This window comes from Xiphophorus hellerii, chromosome 2 (genome assembly GCF_003331165.1).
Source record: "Xiphophorus hellerii strain 12219 chromosome 2, Xiphophorus_hellerii-4.1, whole genome shotgun sequence".
NCBI classification, from domain to species: Eukaryota; Metazoa; Chordata; class Actinopteri; order Cyprinodontiformes; family Poeciliidae; genus Xiphophorus; species Xiphophorus hellerii.
Window position 1 is genome coordinate 30,299,589 of NC_045673.1, and position 17,514 is coordinate 30,317,102.

At 37.8% G+C, this 17,514-nt stretch overlaps 1 protein-coding gene across 2 annotated transcripts in view; it reads left to right on the plus strand.

The window, feature by feature from the left end:
* Positions 1-639: 639 nt before the first annotated feature.
* Positions 640-17,514, plus strand: part of LOC116710403 (anoctamin-1-like) — a 45,876-nt gene continuing 29,001 nt past the window's right edge. For both annotated transcript variants that reach the window (XM_032549428.1, XM_032549436.1), the window contains exons 1-6: positions 640-1,015; positions 5,530-5,859; positions 7,911-8,009; positions 11,934-12,085; positions 16,488-16,542; positions 16,967-17,015. In XM_032549428.1, coding sequence (XP_032405319.1) covers positions 920-1,015; positions 5,530-5,859; positions 7,911-8,009; positions 11,934-12,085; positions 16,488-16,542; positions 16,967-17,015 — 781 coding nt within the window. In that variant the 5' untranslated portion in view covers positions 640-919. The remainder of the gene's footprint in view (positions 1,016-5,529; positions 5,860-7,910; positions 8,010-11,933; positions 12,086-16,487; positions 16,543-16,966; positions 17,016-17,514) is intronic.

Below are 17,514 nucleotides of genomic sequence, written 5' to 3' on the forward strand. Positions count from 1 at the left end.
CAATATTTTTACTTTGGCAACATTTTTGCCCTCTTTTTGTAAATTTAACAGTGCAGTGCAATTCCCTCCTCAGAATGAACTACTGTCAAATTGGAGTTTGCCTGTTCTGCAGGAATGAATTGGTAAGCAAATCCCCTTGTTTGGTGTTATAAAATTGAGACTAACATTGCAAAGTAGAAAAAAATTACATTCAATAAAGTAGACAACAACGAAAAAAACAAAAAACAACTCCTATCTCGATCCATAAACTCAAACCACCTAAAGAGCAAAACATGGTGAGTCATATATGACCTGAAACAAGATCAATAAAAATAGAAACATTTGCTTGAAAAACATTTAAGGTAGTAGTTCATTATTAAAATATAAATTTGTTCCTTTGGGCTTTTTGGGGCAAATATTTCTTTAGGATAATTGGAGTTTCTTTTCAAAGTAATTCACACTTCTCACATCCCATTTGATCTTGCCTGCCTCTGGTTTGTCATGCTGTGGCAGGCAAGAAGACAAACCTGTCATGCTGTGGACTTGTCAGGTGGGCTTTGTCTTGAGGTGCTCAATCCTTTAATTATTACAACTGAAGAAATGCAGAGAGAGTGAGGGAGGGAACTTTCTGTTCAGAGGTTTATCGTTGTCTAAGTTTAGATCTTGGCTCACAGACGGTGTCTCAAGTAACAAGGCTAGAGACTCACTACAGCGACTCCACATTCCAGATGGAAACACAGCCACACGGAGAGCTAAACGGAGACAAGCACGGAAAAATTGCGAGTCAGAAAAAGGGAGAGGCAGCATAAGGTTTATTCATGCACTGTCCTGTAACTGGATATTTTACACAGAAGACACACATTAACTCACCGAGCACAACATAGAATACTTGCTCTGAGACGTCTTCCTGGTGGGTTTATGTCTCTGTTTTGCCTAAACTATGACAGAGGAAGCAAACTCAGAACCTCAGCAGTCATCAGCCTCTGGGTCCACTCAACATTTTCTACGAGATGTCATCTTTCATGGCAAGTTTAGGGTGAGTATCATCTTAAATAGTAAGAACATGCAGAAGACAAAATAAATTGCTCTGATAGTACGTTAACAGGTTGATATTTCTTTTTTGTTAATTTACTTGTTTGATTCAAAATGTCCTTGTCTTACAAATATAGATCTGGCCAAAAAATATTAATGATGCAACTCTTTCAGGAGATAAGAAATACAATATATTTCCAGATGATGAGAGAGATCCTTCCTTTGAAGTGCCTTGCCTTATTTTTTAATTTGGATTTATTTTTGATAGGTATTGATTCCCAGTCAACTTTCAATATTTCATAGACAGTGTTGGTTCTACTGAGAGCCACTGCTGCAGCCTCAGAGATTTTGTTGTTCTGTTGACATTCGACCTCACATTTCAAATACCTGCAGCCAACACACCATTATTGATAGCCCATACAAAACCCCCCAAAAACTGGATTACCGCTGCAGCTACAGTCAGAGAGATCTGCTAATAGGAGGACACACGGTCCTTTTATCATTTAAAAAAATGAAGCACAAAGCTCATGCTGTTTCTAAAATGGTTTATTTTGGACTAAATATAAAAATGTGACTATTTTTGGCCATCTGTGATTTCCTACAGTGTCACCAAAGGAGTTCCGACAGACTACTGTATTTGACTGAGAGATGGAAATAGTTTTGGTTTCCTTATTAAGTCCATAGAGTTTAAAAATGACCTTTTGGGCATCCCTTATATAGCAGGTCAAATAAACGGAATATTGAGAGTATCCACTAGATGAAACTAAAGTCTGAACGACTGGATGAAGTTGTTTTAAAAGTTTCTGATGCTTGACTCTCCTCTGTGTGCTCTGGTTTCCTCCCACTGTATGGAAACTTGTAAGGTGATGGCTTAGTTAGTTCAAACTGACTTTACGGGTGAGCGTAGGAATGCATGGTTATTTGTTTGTGTCCCATACAGTGTCTTGAAAATGTTTTCATACTCCTGGACCCTTTCTCCATTTTGTTGTGCAAAAAAAATGATGCATTGGTTTTAAACATTTTTACAGTTAAACATTACAGTTGCAACTTTGGAGGTACTGGATTCTGAAATTTTTCCCCCCATTTTCCTTTGCAAAATATCACAGGTCTTATCAGAGTGTCTGTGAACAGTACAATTTGAAACATGTCCTCAATTTAAGGCTGGATTTTGACTGGACGTTTCTAACCCATGAATATGCACTGATCCACATCATCTTTTTGGCTGTTTATAGTTGTTGTTTTGATGGACAGTGAACCCCGGCCCCAGTTACAGGTCTTTTCTAAAAAATACCTTAATGTTTGTGATTGAAAATGTGACGAGATGCAAAAAGGTTCAATAGATGTGAAAACTTTGAAAACACACTATATATCTCTGTGATTTGGACTGACGCTTTCAGCTGGTTTCTCTCATTTATTGCCTGCAATTCACTGCTCAGACAGGCTCCGGTTTCCCACCGTGACGCAGGGGAAAAGTTGGGCCAAAAGCACAGTGTGAAATGTGTTCATCTATTACAACCAAATTTCAAAGCAAACCTCACTAGAAAGGTTTGCTCAACTTTCAGTTAAACATGTTACATGTGTCTTAAACGTGGTCTGTTTCATTCATTGCAATTTCTAGTTGCCTATATGGTATGTGCTCTACTCTTTATTTTCAAAATTGTTTGGGAATTTTGAAAATTAAGATCATGTTTTGATTTTATATGTGAGAATAAAAGCATCACAAATCTTGCTTTTTGATTGAGGAAGATGTGTGATGATTTTACTGTTATATCACTGTCCACTTTCACAAAACATCAGTCATGAACCAATAATGACAAGTCGCCTCTGATCTCTTTCTGGCCTTCAAAAATAACAAGTGGATAAATTAAACAGAACAGGTTGCTAAACCATCACAGGCTACAGAGAACATGCAACCATACACACACACACACACGCGTGCACGCACCCCTACCTCAGTGTATTTAGTTAATACACTGCAGTTAACCTAACGGTCATGTTTCTGGGCTGTGGGAAGAAGCCGGAGTATTCAACGAGAATCCAACGATGAACATTGAGAACATGCAAACTCCATGCAGATTTAACCCTGGGATCATCTGGCGGCGAGGCAACAGAGTTAACCAATGGGTGAGGTGGGGGGCTTCGTTCTAAAAAACACACACACATAACAGCCACCATAGTTGCTAAAACTGGCAAATAAGAACTTAAAGTTGTTTTAAATTCTTAAAGACCCCAGGTCTTTAGTGACAAGTAAATAATGACAAGAGAAAAAATGGTTACACATCCGCCCTAGCGACACAGCTGAAGCACATAATAGAGAAATTGCCAAAGGAAACCTTCAAACCCACTTGTTGATGTTGAGCTTATTACGAGATAAATTTGTGTACAATCACTTGAGCTAAACATCATAGCCAGCACAATTTCCCTTTTTACTTCCAGTCACCTACTAATCAGGGTTTCAGCGTTGAAACTGAAAAGGGTTCAAGAAGCTGTGAGCATTTTAGGTTGAAGAGATTTCTAAATGAAAATAAAATTGACAATTAACATCAAGAGTAAAAATTGTTCTAAATGTTAGATCTCAGAGTCTGAATCAATGTACCCTGTCAGTTAAATGACTTTCTTTTGGTGACTGAGATGCAGTCAAACTGTGAAAAAATGCACAAAGAACATATGAGGATGTCTTGGGGCTCCTTGCACCAGGATGTTAGCAGCTGATACTTTTTTCCCCTGAGATAAGGGTCTGGATGGATCTCACCTTTGAATGCTATCAGATTGCTTTCTCACGGGTTTCACAGACCTGGTGAACACTTTAGACTTAGAGTTGTCCCCCAAGCAGTCAGTGTTAACCAGCTGCTGTCATATAGGGGTGTGGCTGGTCTTCAGATGTAGATTTATATTTAGAAATCGTAAAGTAAAAGCCAGAGGTTATGACAGCTCATAATTCACCTATATATGTCCTAGAATTTCTAGGAAGGGCCATGCCAGACATGATGGGTGCCTTCACTTATTTGGTACACAAATGATCTCCGACATGTGGAAACCATCAATTTACATCTACTTTAACTAATCTGTCCATAAAAAATGTCTCTTCATAATTTAGAAGATGCAAATATATATATATATATATATATATATATATATATATATATATATATATATATATATATATATATATTTGGCCAGACAGACTCAAAGCCAAACATGGGATAATTTTGAGAACCAGATTCTTTGGGTGTACAGGTTGTTTCTTTTTTCTCTAGAGTGATACAATAAAGGCTGTTATGTGACATTTAACACATTTCAAACTGTATCCAGGTTCTGAATGCTTCTTTGATTGTCTGGGTACATTTAAGTTACAGATAAAACAGCATTGTTCCCATGTGAGTCATGACTATAGCAGTTTCTATAAACCTCAAAACTTTAGGCTAGGACTATTTTTTAGTATATATTACCAGTTTATGTTTACTAAGGAAGCTTTCCACTGCTTAATTATATTATTTTGTAAAGATATGCAGTAATGAACATATGTGGCATCCTGCCTGGATTGACTAAGACTTCACATCATTTTGTTCTACTCATGGTAGCAACCACAGGCTGCCGTGTTTTCTTTGAAGTTTCCTCTTATGCTTTCTCTGTCTGATTTATGTTTTCTCTGTCTGATGCTGTCTTTGAAGGAGCCAGAGTCACATCCACTCAAATGTGGATGTTGTGAAACTTTTATGTTTTCATAATTGTTTTAGCAAAATATCCCGAGAAAGGTAAAATGCCCAGGTGCCACTGATACACACAGCAGCCCTAGCTCATCTAGATGCATCCAGTAACTAACTAAGACATGTGGCTGAGAAAACACATTAAATAATTGTTTAATAAAAACGTGAATAGCCTTCTTTCATTGCAGGATTTTCTCTTGATAAGCTGCCTGTCTTCTGCAGGTATAGTACTGTCTTGTCAGAACAACTTCACCAAACTCCTTTTCAAATCTACTCATGTCCACTGTAGCAACATTTTCCTTTGACTCTGTCCTGGTTATTCCTGAAAGAATTTGACAAGGCCCAAAACTGAACAAAACAATGTTGCTTTTTTAAAGTATGTGTTTTGCCCAAAATCTCACCAAATATTTCTGTCTAGGACAAATAATTTAGTATTCTTGAAAAAAGACTAAACTAACTTCAAGTAACTTTTCACACATGGGTGCTTGTCATAAGTAAATAATTCCTTAATACTGATGGAAAAGTAATAGTTCCACTCGCAGACTATTTTAGTTGTAACAGAAAATATGTCTTGTTATGAGTAAAATAATCTGCAAATGAAACTAGCACTTTTTCAGCAAAAGTAAGGAATTATTTACTTAAAGAAAACTTTTAATATTTTTCTGAAACATTACTTGCAAGTTAGTTTGTCTGTTTTAAAGTCTTTTTAAATATTTGCACAAGAATCTAGACAAAGAATCACTGTTTTTGCCGTGTGGAATCTGGTTTCTCCATCTTCTCTATCATTGTGTTTTGTGTTTGCTGATTTCAGGCTCTCAGTCCAGAGGAAAGCACCAATTGCTATCATGGACTTTTCTTCCAGGATGGTCAGCGGCGTGTCGACTACATTCTCACTTACCCTGTGAGGAAGTCAGGTGGAGGGCGCTCCAGTCGACAGTCAGACCACAGTCTCACAGAGAACTTTGCTTCCCGCACGCTAGGACAAAGCAAGCAGGTCCAAGGTGCATCCACAGTGGCTGATGTGGAAATGGGATGTCTGGGAGAAACGCTTAACAGTCAAGAGGATCACAAAACATTCAGGAGGGAGGAGTTTGAGAAAAATCTGAAAGAAATGGGACTAGAGCTGGAAAAAGATGAGGAAGTGAGTTTATATTTTGACTTTTGTCACCTGCTTTTAAAAGTGTTTTGCTCTGATCTCTGTACATGCTTTACACTGGTAAAACAGTCAATACAGCTTCTATCCATCCATTTTCTGTACACCCTTGTCCCTAGTCAGGGGTCAGGAGGTTCTAGTGCCTATCTCCAGCTAACGTTCTGGGCAAGAGGCGGGGTCACCCTGGAGTCACTACTCACCCGCCAGTCTGTCGCAGGGCAACACAGAGACAGACAGGACACAAAATCATGCACACCCCCACTCACACGCAGGGAGAATTTAGAGAAAGTTGAACATGAAAGTCATGTTTTTGGACTGTGGGAGGAAGCCAGAGTACCCGGAGAGAAGCCACGCATGCACAGGGAGAACATGCAAACTCCATGCAGAAAGACCCTGGGGCGGGAATTGAACCCAGGACCTTCTTGCTGCAAGGTAACAGCTCTACCAACTGCGCTGTCAATACAGCTTATTAAAAAAAAAATACAGAAAAATTCCCACTGCGCAATAGGCCTCATTTTAATGATGGAACTGCATCTAGACCAGGGGTCTCAAACTCCAGTCCTCGAGGGCCGCTGTCCTACAGTTTTTAGATGTGCCACAGGTACAAAATACTGGAATGAAATGGCTTAATTACCTTTTCCTTGTGTAGATCAGTTCTCCAGATCTTTAATGACCTAATTATTCTGTTCAGGTGTGGTGCAGCAGAGGCACATCTAAAAGTTGCAGGACTGCGGCCCTCGAGGACTGGAGTTTGAGACCCCTGTTCTAGACATTATTTAGACAAGACCTGCACAATAGGTTTACAGCAAACCAAAATAATCCAAAAGAGGTCAAAGCTCAGATAAAATAAGAAGTGCAAAAGTCAGTAGATCATGTAGAAATGCCAGAAAATATAAACGTTTCACTATGAAACATCATTTCCACCAGAACCACAACAAGCCCTATGCAACAGTGTCTCAAAGCTGAAGATTCTCTCCTCATCTGTCCTCTATAAAAATGTCAATTTAAAAAAATTTATTAATTTTGGGGGAGGTTCCACTCATGCTTAATTGGTGTGCATAAACACTTCAGGGAACTTGAGGGGAATTAACAACAATAGTTTAGAAGGGGTGATGATATTATTTTAAATTTATGCTATTACCTGCCAACCAAAACACTGACCCTTTAAAAACCAAGAATAAAAAAGTAATGAAATGCTTAAATCAAAAATGTCATTATCTAGTCATGAACTTAAAAAAATTAAATAATACATGGCTGAAATCTCTTTTTTTTTTTCTTTATCTACAGTATTTTGAAAATAAAGAAGGGGTCTGTAAACATTTATCAGTGACATAAATATGATAATAGAGAACTGTAGGAAAATGGCAGCAGCTAAAGACCCCAGAGGCGTGGTGGTGCAGGAGCTTGATGTCCAGTGGTTAGTTGTGGAAGCTGTGCCAATGATCAGCATACTGACATTAACACCCAAGGCACCTTGTAGGCTCTTGGCAAATGCAAAGAAATCCAAGCAGCTGGCAAAGAAGGAACTCAAAGTCTGAAGGGCAGTGGAATCTTGGAGACTGTAGGCCTAGAGACACAGGAGGTCGTCAATGTAAGACTGGAGGCTGATGACAACGACTGACGAACACAGGAAGCCACTGGTGAAGGAGCTGAGTCTCTGGAGTCTGGTGTGGGCAGCAGAGGGAGGCCGAAGACCCAACTAGAGGCTCAGGAGGCTGAGGCCCATGGTGGACCTCAGAATCAGACACTTTAGCCATGAAATGATCAAAACAGAAACAAATTAAATCCACGGTACAAAGAGATGTATGCAGTGATCTTCCTGTTATAGGAGAAAAAAATTCTGAGTATTGTCTGCATGACGACAAGTAATCTTGTGCTTTCTGATCTGAGACAATTGGCAAGACACGTGGAGAAGAGAATCATAATTTCCAATTGAGAAAATCAAGACAAAGTCATTTTAAAATATGGTTTTTAATAATTCAACAATTTCTGCTGAGTATAGAATATGAAATTCAAACAAATTTCTTTATATGTGGCAGGCCATGATTCCTGGTTTGGGCTTTGTAAAGATTCATGCACCCTGGAACGTTCTCTGTCGAGAGGCTGAATTAATGAAGCTAAAGATGCCCACAAAGAAGGTAAGTTCAGCTGATTCCTGCAGTGATCGATCTGCAGTGGTTAATGGGAATGCTGTATGATGCTTCTGTTGACAGTTTTGGTTGTCAAATCTCAGGTCTCTAGCAACCATGCAACAAGTGTACTTACCTATGGTGTGAGCTGATGCATGCAAAACAAAACCCCTAATTATTTTTGTCATCAGTAGTGTCAAACTGGCACTGCATCTCAAGTATACAACTTTTTGTATTTATTGAGGTTATCTTTGTAATTAAAAGTTGTTAAGTAAATGCAACAGAAGAAATCTATTCAGAGCACTTTGTTTCATAAAGCCAGAATGTTCAGCTGTTCAGTCATGGTTTTGGAGCATATAATTATATTGTTTTATTTAAAGTAAAAAGATTCAACACTTATGAGAGTAGTGATTCCATATTTCTTGTCAGGTTATTTTAAAAAGAGTCATTGTTTCATGTGCCTTGCGATGACACTTGTTGTGAATTGATGTTTTATATAAACAGAAGTGAATGGAATTGTCAGGATCTGTGTTTTTCTATGTGTTTTGAGTTTTCTGAGTCTCTGTGCCGTCATTGTGTGTGTCTCGTTCCTGTGATTACCCTCTGTGTATTTAATGCCACCTTTGTGTCTGCGTCCTCGTCGGGTCCTTGTCGTTTGTTCGCGTCATACTGTCTGGCTGTGTTACCGTGTCCTTCTTGGCTCCAGTGCTACCGGCGTTGAGCCCTGGCTTCTGTTCAGTCGTGCTGCCTGGCTGTGGACTATTTTGGATTGTGCTTAGAACTTTTTTCATCATTAAATCTTCATTTCACTTACTTGGATCTACTGCGTCTGCCTTACCTCCCTCTACATCTGCACTTCATGACAGGAATGAAGTTGAATTGAAGATGTATTTTAGTGTGAATGTGGTGGAACTTAGAGAGGGGTTCAGTCCACACATATAAGCCCTGAACAACATCCCAGGAGAAAACTAAGTTCAGGAACTGATGGGGTATTGATAGTCAGCAACATCTCGTTCTGCCAAACTATCTTAAGCCATGCTGTGAACACCTAAGTGGCTCTTGTCCAAGCTCCTCCCCTTATCGAAATGAGATGCTTTGATCAGCTGCCTCTGGCCAGTACCATCCTTGTGCACCATTGGAAATTGCTTAGACAGCAGACAGCTGATGTTATTACATTAATATATCTATCTTTTAGAGTTGAAAGAACATTAACTTCCTCCTCTCACTGTAGCCACTGGAGCTGACAGAATAATGCTGCAACACGTTTTCAGAAAAATCCCTAAACAGCAATATTCATCTCCATTGAGGAGCAGAAACACAGCATTATGTGATTCTTAGTCCACCCAGCCAATAAACTGTAGCACACAGTTGGAACAATGAGGCTCAAATGCAGCTTTTTCCAAGAGAATGTGAAGTTCTTCAAGACACTGACTTTCTGTTTCACTTTACTGATTTTCTAATTTGCTGACAGGTACAAAACGATGATCAACTTCTTGTCTGCTGAAAACCTGCAGAATAAACGTCACCCCCAAAATGACTCCAGTAATACTTTCACAGGGTAGAACTTGTGAAAGTATCAGCAAGTTCTACCTCCAATCTGTACAACCAAAATCCATCTCAAGTTTCTCTGCCATTTATCCCAATTTAGTCACCATGATAAAAATGTCCACATCATCAGTTTTCTCATTGTATGCATTGTCAGCAAGGCACACCTGTGATTTCATAGGTGTGCCTTGTTGGCAATATGGCTGCATATTGGCACATGTTAATTATATGCATGTGATAATATGCTGCTATACTGTCACATGCCCAGTGGCAAGGTTACTGAATCTCATCCTACACTATGCTCATAAATTCTGTTGTCTTCAAATAGTGCAAAAGATAAGGGGCATTGTTTGGTAATACAACATTCAAACCATGGTAGTGAAAGATACCAACCCCACTACCAGCTGAGTCCAAAATGAGACAAGCTAAAAGGGAAATCCAGTCATTAAAACATTATTCCTGACCAGTTTGGACATTTACATGTCTGCTTATTGGAGTTATGGTCACTGAAGTACCAGATACAGGAAGGACAATTCTACAATAAAACTGGAGTATGACTTTTACAAAAATATGTTTTTAACATATTTGCTAAAACTTTCACCCCGTCATAACAGCATAGTATGAGACAGATGATCTGGGGGAAGCAGATTTTTTTTCTCAGATTATCTGTCTTATAGTATAATGTTATATGACGCTGCTAATTTTAACAAATGTGTAAAAAAAAAAAACTTTTTTCAGGTCACATGGTGCAGGTTTAAAGAACAGAAGTTTCTGAATGTTCCAAATGTTGTAAAGCTTTGTCTCAAGTAATCAGCGCTAGACCTTTTTTGTTTAACATTTTGTTGAACTTGATCAATCAACCAATAAAGTTTATTTGTATAACACGTTTCAGCAACAAGGCAGTTCAAAGTGCTTCACACAAACATGCAAAATCATAAAAGAGGAACAATCAACAATTGAGAAAACTGGTAAACAATATTTTGATGAGTGCCATCATCAAAAAAGAAATATTTCATTTATGATGGTTCAAAAGCAACTCTAAGCAGGGTTTTAGCCTTGATTTAAAGGAATCTCATTTTTAGTCGTCTTGCAGTTTTCTGGAAGTTTGTTCCAGATTTGTGGTGCAGAGAAGCTGAATGCTGCTTCTCCATGTTTGCTTCTGGGGATGTAGAGCAGAACAGAACCAGAAGATCTGAGAGCTCTTGAAGGTTGATCTTCAACCTTCAAGAACAATTTCAGATCTTTAATGTATTGTGGTGCTAAACTGTTCAGTGATTTATAAACTAACAGTATTTTAAAGTCTATTCTGTCAGTGGAAGGACTTTAGAACTGGGTGATGTGCTCTCTCTTCCTGGTTTTAGTCAGAACACTAGCAGCAGTGTTTGGAATCAGCTCCAGGTGGAGGATTGGTTTTGTTAGGCAGATCTGTAAGACACTGTAAACCCACCTTGATATCAATGCAACTAATGATAAACTCATGGATGAGCTTCTCTAGATCTTGCTGAGACATTAGTCCTTTAATTCTGGAAATGTTCTTCAGTTGATAATTTAGAATTAAGTATTGCTACTATAGGTCGTGATCTTACATGAACTTTAATATAGCGCTTTTCTGAAGGATGTCTGTTATGTGGATTTACCCCTTTTTAGAGGAAGTTGCCCTTCAAGGATGAGATGATGAGACTTTTTTCATTAGCACAAAAAAATCTTGAACCATATGCAATTATCCATTTGTTTATGCTGCAAACTACATTAATAAAATATTTACTGTGATGAAGTAGGACTTAGTGTTCATTACATTAAATACTTTGTGGACTGTTTGAAAATAATTGATAAACCTGTAATCTAGGTCCTTATAATCCCAAATTAACAAACTCTGCACAGTCCTGGTGAATGCTACTGATGTGTTATGCCCCAGCTTTTTTCTCACCCAGGAATAATATCTGAGATTGCAGAAATGAACCTAAGAAAAACACTGGATGCTTTTTATGCGCTAAATTGGGAACAGCCAAGATTAGGACTAATTTAGCAAACATAATTTACCAGAACTTTCACCTTTTTTAAAATCAGAATCACAATTTTGTTATTGTCTTTGGGCAACAAAACACGACAAAATTCAAATTTAAAATGGGACTGAACAAAGTAATTCATGAGGTATCTTTAGCTGTTCAAGTTCATTTTGGCAGATATTTACTGACACAGATATTGGCAGATATTTTCTGTTGTGTAAAAGAATGAAAATTAAGTAAGATGTTGTAAGATGTTACATGATGACAAACAGAAACTATTTGGGCTTATTAGGTTGATATGGTAAGTATTTGTACTTGGGAAACAGTGTTTTGCGCAGCAATGTAACACTGACTGAGGTGTGTGGTTCGTCTGGCTTTCTAGGTCTATGAGGTAAAACAATCAAGCAATGTCATGAAGAAAATCAGCTCCCTGGTCAATAAAGTGCTGGAACCATTGCACCCTAATGTTGAGGAACATCATTCCAAGAACATCAAGCACCTGTCACACTCGTTCTCCAGGGAAAAGCAACACCTGTAAGTCCACCTTGATATCTAGTTCTCTAAGAGAGGGCTATTCTTGAGTGAAGACTCATGGTTATTGTCAGAGGGGAGTTGGAGAGTGGACAGGTAGGCAGGTGGCAGCTGACAATGAAGGAAGGACGGAGACAATCGTGGAGTGATTGATGGTCAGTGAGTGATCCATTAAATTGAGGTCAAAATGTCCGGCAGTTGGTTTGTAAACAAACAGGGAGGCACAGAGAGAGCAAGAGGTACATTGAGGTAGGTTGACTAGAAACATAAAATGACAAACTCTAGAGCTGAGAGCTCAGACGTTTTTGTGGCTTGGACCACTAAAAAGACTGAGCATCAGGCAAACCATTGGCAGATTACCAACAGGTCTAACATCTCCAACAGAGATCAGCTGTGGAAGGAGATCAAAAACCACAGGAGCACACACACAAGCCAGGATCCTGACAAACAGATGGTTGTGCCTACACTGTAAAAGAATTTGCAAAATTTACAGTAAAAAATTTTGAAATCCCTGCAGTTACAGGCTGCAACATTGAAAGCATTATATTACCATATTACCAAAGCATAAATTTCACATAGTTTTTACAGTTATGAAATATAGGAAACACAGAAATTTATTGTGAAAATCCATAGAAAAGTACCATAATATTGCCAGTAGTTAATTACCTTAAAATTAAGGGTACTAATGGGCCAAAATTACAAATTTTGCTGATTTTTATATCTATAATGTAAAACTATAAACCAGACTGCAAAAGTCATTTTTACAGAGATTAGAACACTGGTATAATATTTTGGTTTCTTTAAAATAATCAATTTAATTTATAATAAACCCTCACAGGCAGTCCAGGAGTCAAACTGGCAATCCATCCAGCAGACGCCACAATCATTTATGAGAGTCTATTGTTAAATGATGCATTTGGGATTATATGCCATGTTATACTAACATTTGTCATACATTGAGACAGCTGCATGTTAGGCCCTGCTGCTTGCAATGTATTGTAGAAGCCAAAGAGGAAGTTCCCCTGAGCCTTAGAGCAGCGAGGCAAGTACAGCTTTTCATGATGGCATTATGTGAAACAGCAGGGTGTACAGTTAATGCATTTACTGTAATTTGCCATGTAATCACAGAGTTCTCCAGGTTGTACTTCTGCTTGATCCTGCAGCATCACCAGCAAATCTGCTGTTGCTCATTATTTTTAACTCTGCAATCCTGCCGTTGAGCAGTGGCTCTGGGCTTCCTGAACTCACCACAGTATTGTCAGTTCAAGTGCACAAGTTCTAGCTAAATGTGCTAACTAGCAGGCACTAGCTAATGGTTGAGCTGAATGGAGACAACAGACACTTAATTTCAAAGACTGTATTTCTGCACATTCAGGGGAGAAGAAAGGCAACACATTTCTGCATCCCAGGTAAGCACCTTTCACAGTTTTAACTGAAGTTTGGCTAACTTTTGGCAACTGATAAAGAAATGTTTCCCTGTAATTTCTGTAAACCATACTGTTTATTTTGCATGCATTGCAGCTGTTAGAAGAGAGACTTTTTTTGCTATATGGAGGATTTAATGCTATTTTTCTCAAATGCAACACTTTCATTAACGTTTCTGTAGAAATGACTGCACAGCCTAGGTATCATTAAAAAGAAAGAGCAGTTATTAAATGTAGATATATTTAGATGCTTCTAATACTATTTCAGGTCTGCTTTAGACTGCATATGTTTAGTTATTGTTAATGGCATAAGCAGCTATTTCAAGTTTGGTTCGCTCATTCATTTGAACTACTGAGTGTGAAATGTTCATGCATTCAAATTAAAACTGTGAAGGACACTTTACCTTTTGTTTCGGTGCTTTAGTAATATGTGGAAGTAGATAATCCTTCATAAAATGCAGCATTATTATGGGATGGAATCCAGACGTGGCAGAAACAGCTCCAGGCACCAACGAAACGTCTTTAGAAATCCTTACATTTACCTTTATTTCAGTGTTCCTGATTTGGGCGAGGCTTTTCCACATTTTTAGTGTTTATATTTCAGTTTTATTTGTGAAGAGCCACCTAAAGCTCAGGGCCTAGTATCTCAGATGGATGTAACGGACCCAGATTTGACAGACATATTTAAGGTGATTCTTTGACTGTCTGTACTGCTGTAGGTGGTTGATTACTGCTGCTGCTAGTCTGATTGTGCTCTGTGGGGCGGGAACTCGGCTTTGGACCGCAGGTCCAAGACAGAACTTTGTGTAAATGGGCAGCGCATTGCATGAGGAAGCATTTGGCCACCACTGCATGGTTGCCACGGAGATTTGAGGATGTTTCAAATATGTTTTGTTGAGGGAATGACACATCATGAATGTGGAATTATAACACGATATAAAGCTCAAACCTAAGCAATTGATGGTGATATACTCACCAAATAAGGGCTGTTTTTAAATAATCAGCCCTTTGTTTTTGAATTTGTTGGTATTTTTATGTTGTTGTTGGACAGTGGTATTAGACCACTCTTTCTGCATTGGGTTTGTCTTGTGTCATCTGTGCTGAATGAGTGGTCAAAAATGAAAAGTGGTAAAGAGAAAAATGTTTCTCCCTAAAGGGAGGATGGAAGGATGAAGATAGAAAATTCCTTGGAAAAAATAACAGGCCTTTATCTGATGTTTATTGTTTTTTTTTGCTTTGTTTTGTTTTTTGGTCTGGTTGCAGAGAGAATCATGCTAGTAAACATAAAATAGTTTGTTCATGAACTTCTAGATTTTTGATCAGAAATGACAGCACTGCCTGTTTCAGTTCCAGTCTCCATGTATGCATGTGTACAATTCAGCAAGGGTGAAACAAACACTTAAACGAATGCTGAGTTTATATGATGTTCATGGAGTGCATCTTTCTAACTTTTGCTCTCTTTCTACTTTCCATCTGTAGAGAGGATCTTGCAGCAGTGACTGGAAGACCATGTGCATGTAGGCCACCCTCCTCAGCAGAGTCTGGACTCAGTGACTTGTTACTCTGACCAACTCAGAGCAGGAGTTCCTTTGTCACATGGATTTCTTCCACCATGGATTATCACTGATGGATTCATGCTGTTTTTTAAGATCTTAGTAAGGAAGAATTGTGAAGATGTAGACAAGACACTGAATCAGTTCATTTTTTAACTGAATGTTTAAATAGAAGTTGTTTCTTCAAGTGGATTAATCATAGTCTGTATTTTTGTTTACTTTGTACTGATAATTTTCCATATTGAAATGCTGACAAACTACATTTCTTTATGTGTTGTGCAGTAATGTTTATTGTAAAATTCTGGCAGCTACAGCTGCAGGTAATTTACTGTAAAGTTGATTTTTATAATAAAATGCTATAATGTATCACACAATTCTGCCATGTCTTTCACTTGGTAGACTAATTATGTTTATGGTATATACGTTGATTTTATTGTAAGTTGTCAGAAACACAGTTCTGAACTGTTAAAGTGACGGTTGCCAAAATATTACACTGTAATGCAGTATTTACTACAGCAACCACAGCTGCTCGTATATTACCATAGTTTACTAAATACAGTATTTTACCATATTTTGCTACCCGCTCATTTTACCATATATGATAAAATCCTGGCAACCACAGCTGCCGGTATATTACCGTAGAGAATTCTTTTTTATTATCACATTGTACTCTTCCTGCCAGCTGAATTCAACTAGTGCAAACTAATGTGTCTTCATCTTAAAAGGGACAGAGAAAAGTGTTTGTAGTGAGCTTGTCACTAGTTATGCTTGTCTGTAGCAGAAAGCTGATTCAGTAACAGTGAAGACGTCAGTGGAAGGTTCACAGCTAGTCACACAGATCCGACATACAGGTTTGCGTTTTGAAACAAGGATAATGACAAAACCATTGGTAAGGCAACACTTTTTTTTAACAATGTGTTTATTACTATGCAAAGCCACAATTGCAGAGGCGCCTTTATTCAATAAGGGTTACTATGGGATGGATCTTGAGATCAAAGCAACAAAGACGATAAACACAGAGCACTGTGATCCCAAGGATAAAATACTGCCAGCTAAAGACAAAAACACAGTTATGTACTATGTCCAGAGCAGAGTTGGTGTCATTATCATGTTGGTGTAATCTTTTTTTCAGATAAGTGTTGTCTTTAAGAAATATTGCTTCTGTACATTTAATGAAAAATGAAAATAGCACTAAATAAGTTAAATGTTTTAAAATCTGACTTAAGCAGAAGAGTTGTTGTCAGGTATCAGTTGTGTACAACACGTTTGAAAATTTTTACTGCAAACTCAGCTGTTTAATTACTTATATCACAGCCTGGTAGCTGTTATGCTATTTAAAAGATAAAAGTGGATATTTGTATTTGTAACTGTATTAATTATTTGTGCCAAAGACAAAGTGATATTTTTTTCATGTTTCTCTGTTGACAGGTTTGACCTCTCAGACAAAGATAACTTCTTTGACAGCAAAACCAGGAGTTCCATAGTAAGTCTCCAGCAACAATTTTACACTTGACTGTTCTTCAAGAAACATGTTTGTTTTACATATGAACTATACAGTATGAAACAGAAAGAGAGGTTAGTAAAGGTGATAATTATGAATAATAATATATGATGAAGCTATTAGTCACATGGGGACCCAACTAAATCATTTTAACCTTAATTGGTTTTCAAAGATGAGCTAAAACAGAAATTGTCATAAATGTATCAAAAGCTTAACTTTTTATCAGCCTGCAGCATAAAATCATATTCTTTAATATGATAACACTTTGAAAAATTCTGGCAAAGGTTCTGAATATAATAAGTCCTTTACTGTTTTTACATTAAAGCCCTGACAGTTTGTAATTGTGTGTTACTATGTTACTGCTTTTAATGCTCTTCTTTTATAACTTTGTTTGACTCCATGTTAGGTATTTGAAATATTAAAAAGAACCAAATGCAAGGCTAAATTCAGCATGGGTGAGTCCAAACCATTCTATTCTGCTTCACAATACTCTTTTATCATGACCAACATTTTTCTACGTTTTCTTTCATGCAATTATTTAATATAAAGTGTTTATAAACTGTAAACTGCCCATCATCATCCCGCAGCAGTCGTATTATTTTATGTGTGGTTTTTTTCCAAACAAAAGAAACAACAATAGAGCAATCATTCACAGTACAGTGGGGTATCCTCAACAGGTTTTTACTTGATTTAATATTTTACATTTATGTCATCAGACTGCTAAAAATATAAAGCTATGTGCAAATTCTGGTATTTTAAAGACTAATTCCAAAAATCTACACAAATAAGGAGTTAGGTTTTGAGGCTGGTTGCAGTCCGAATTTACCACAAGGGCAAGAGTGGTCAGGCTTTTTCATGGGGGGCACTTAAAAAAAGAATGAAACAAAAAATCAGGGCAATGTTTCATCATTTGATACGTTAAGTGAGCCAAAGAGCCTCTTGTATCTCCAGAGC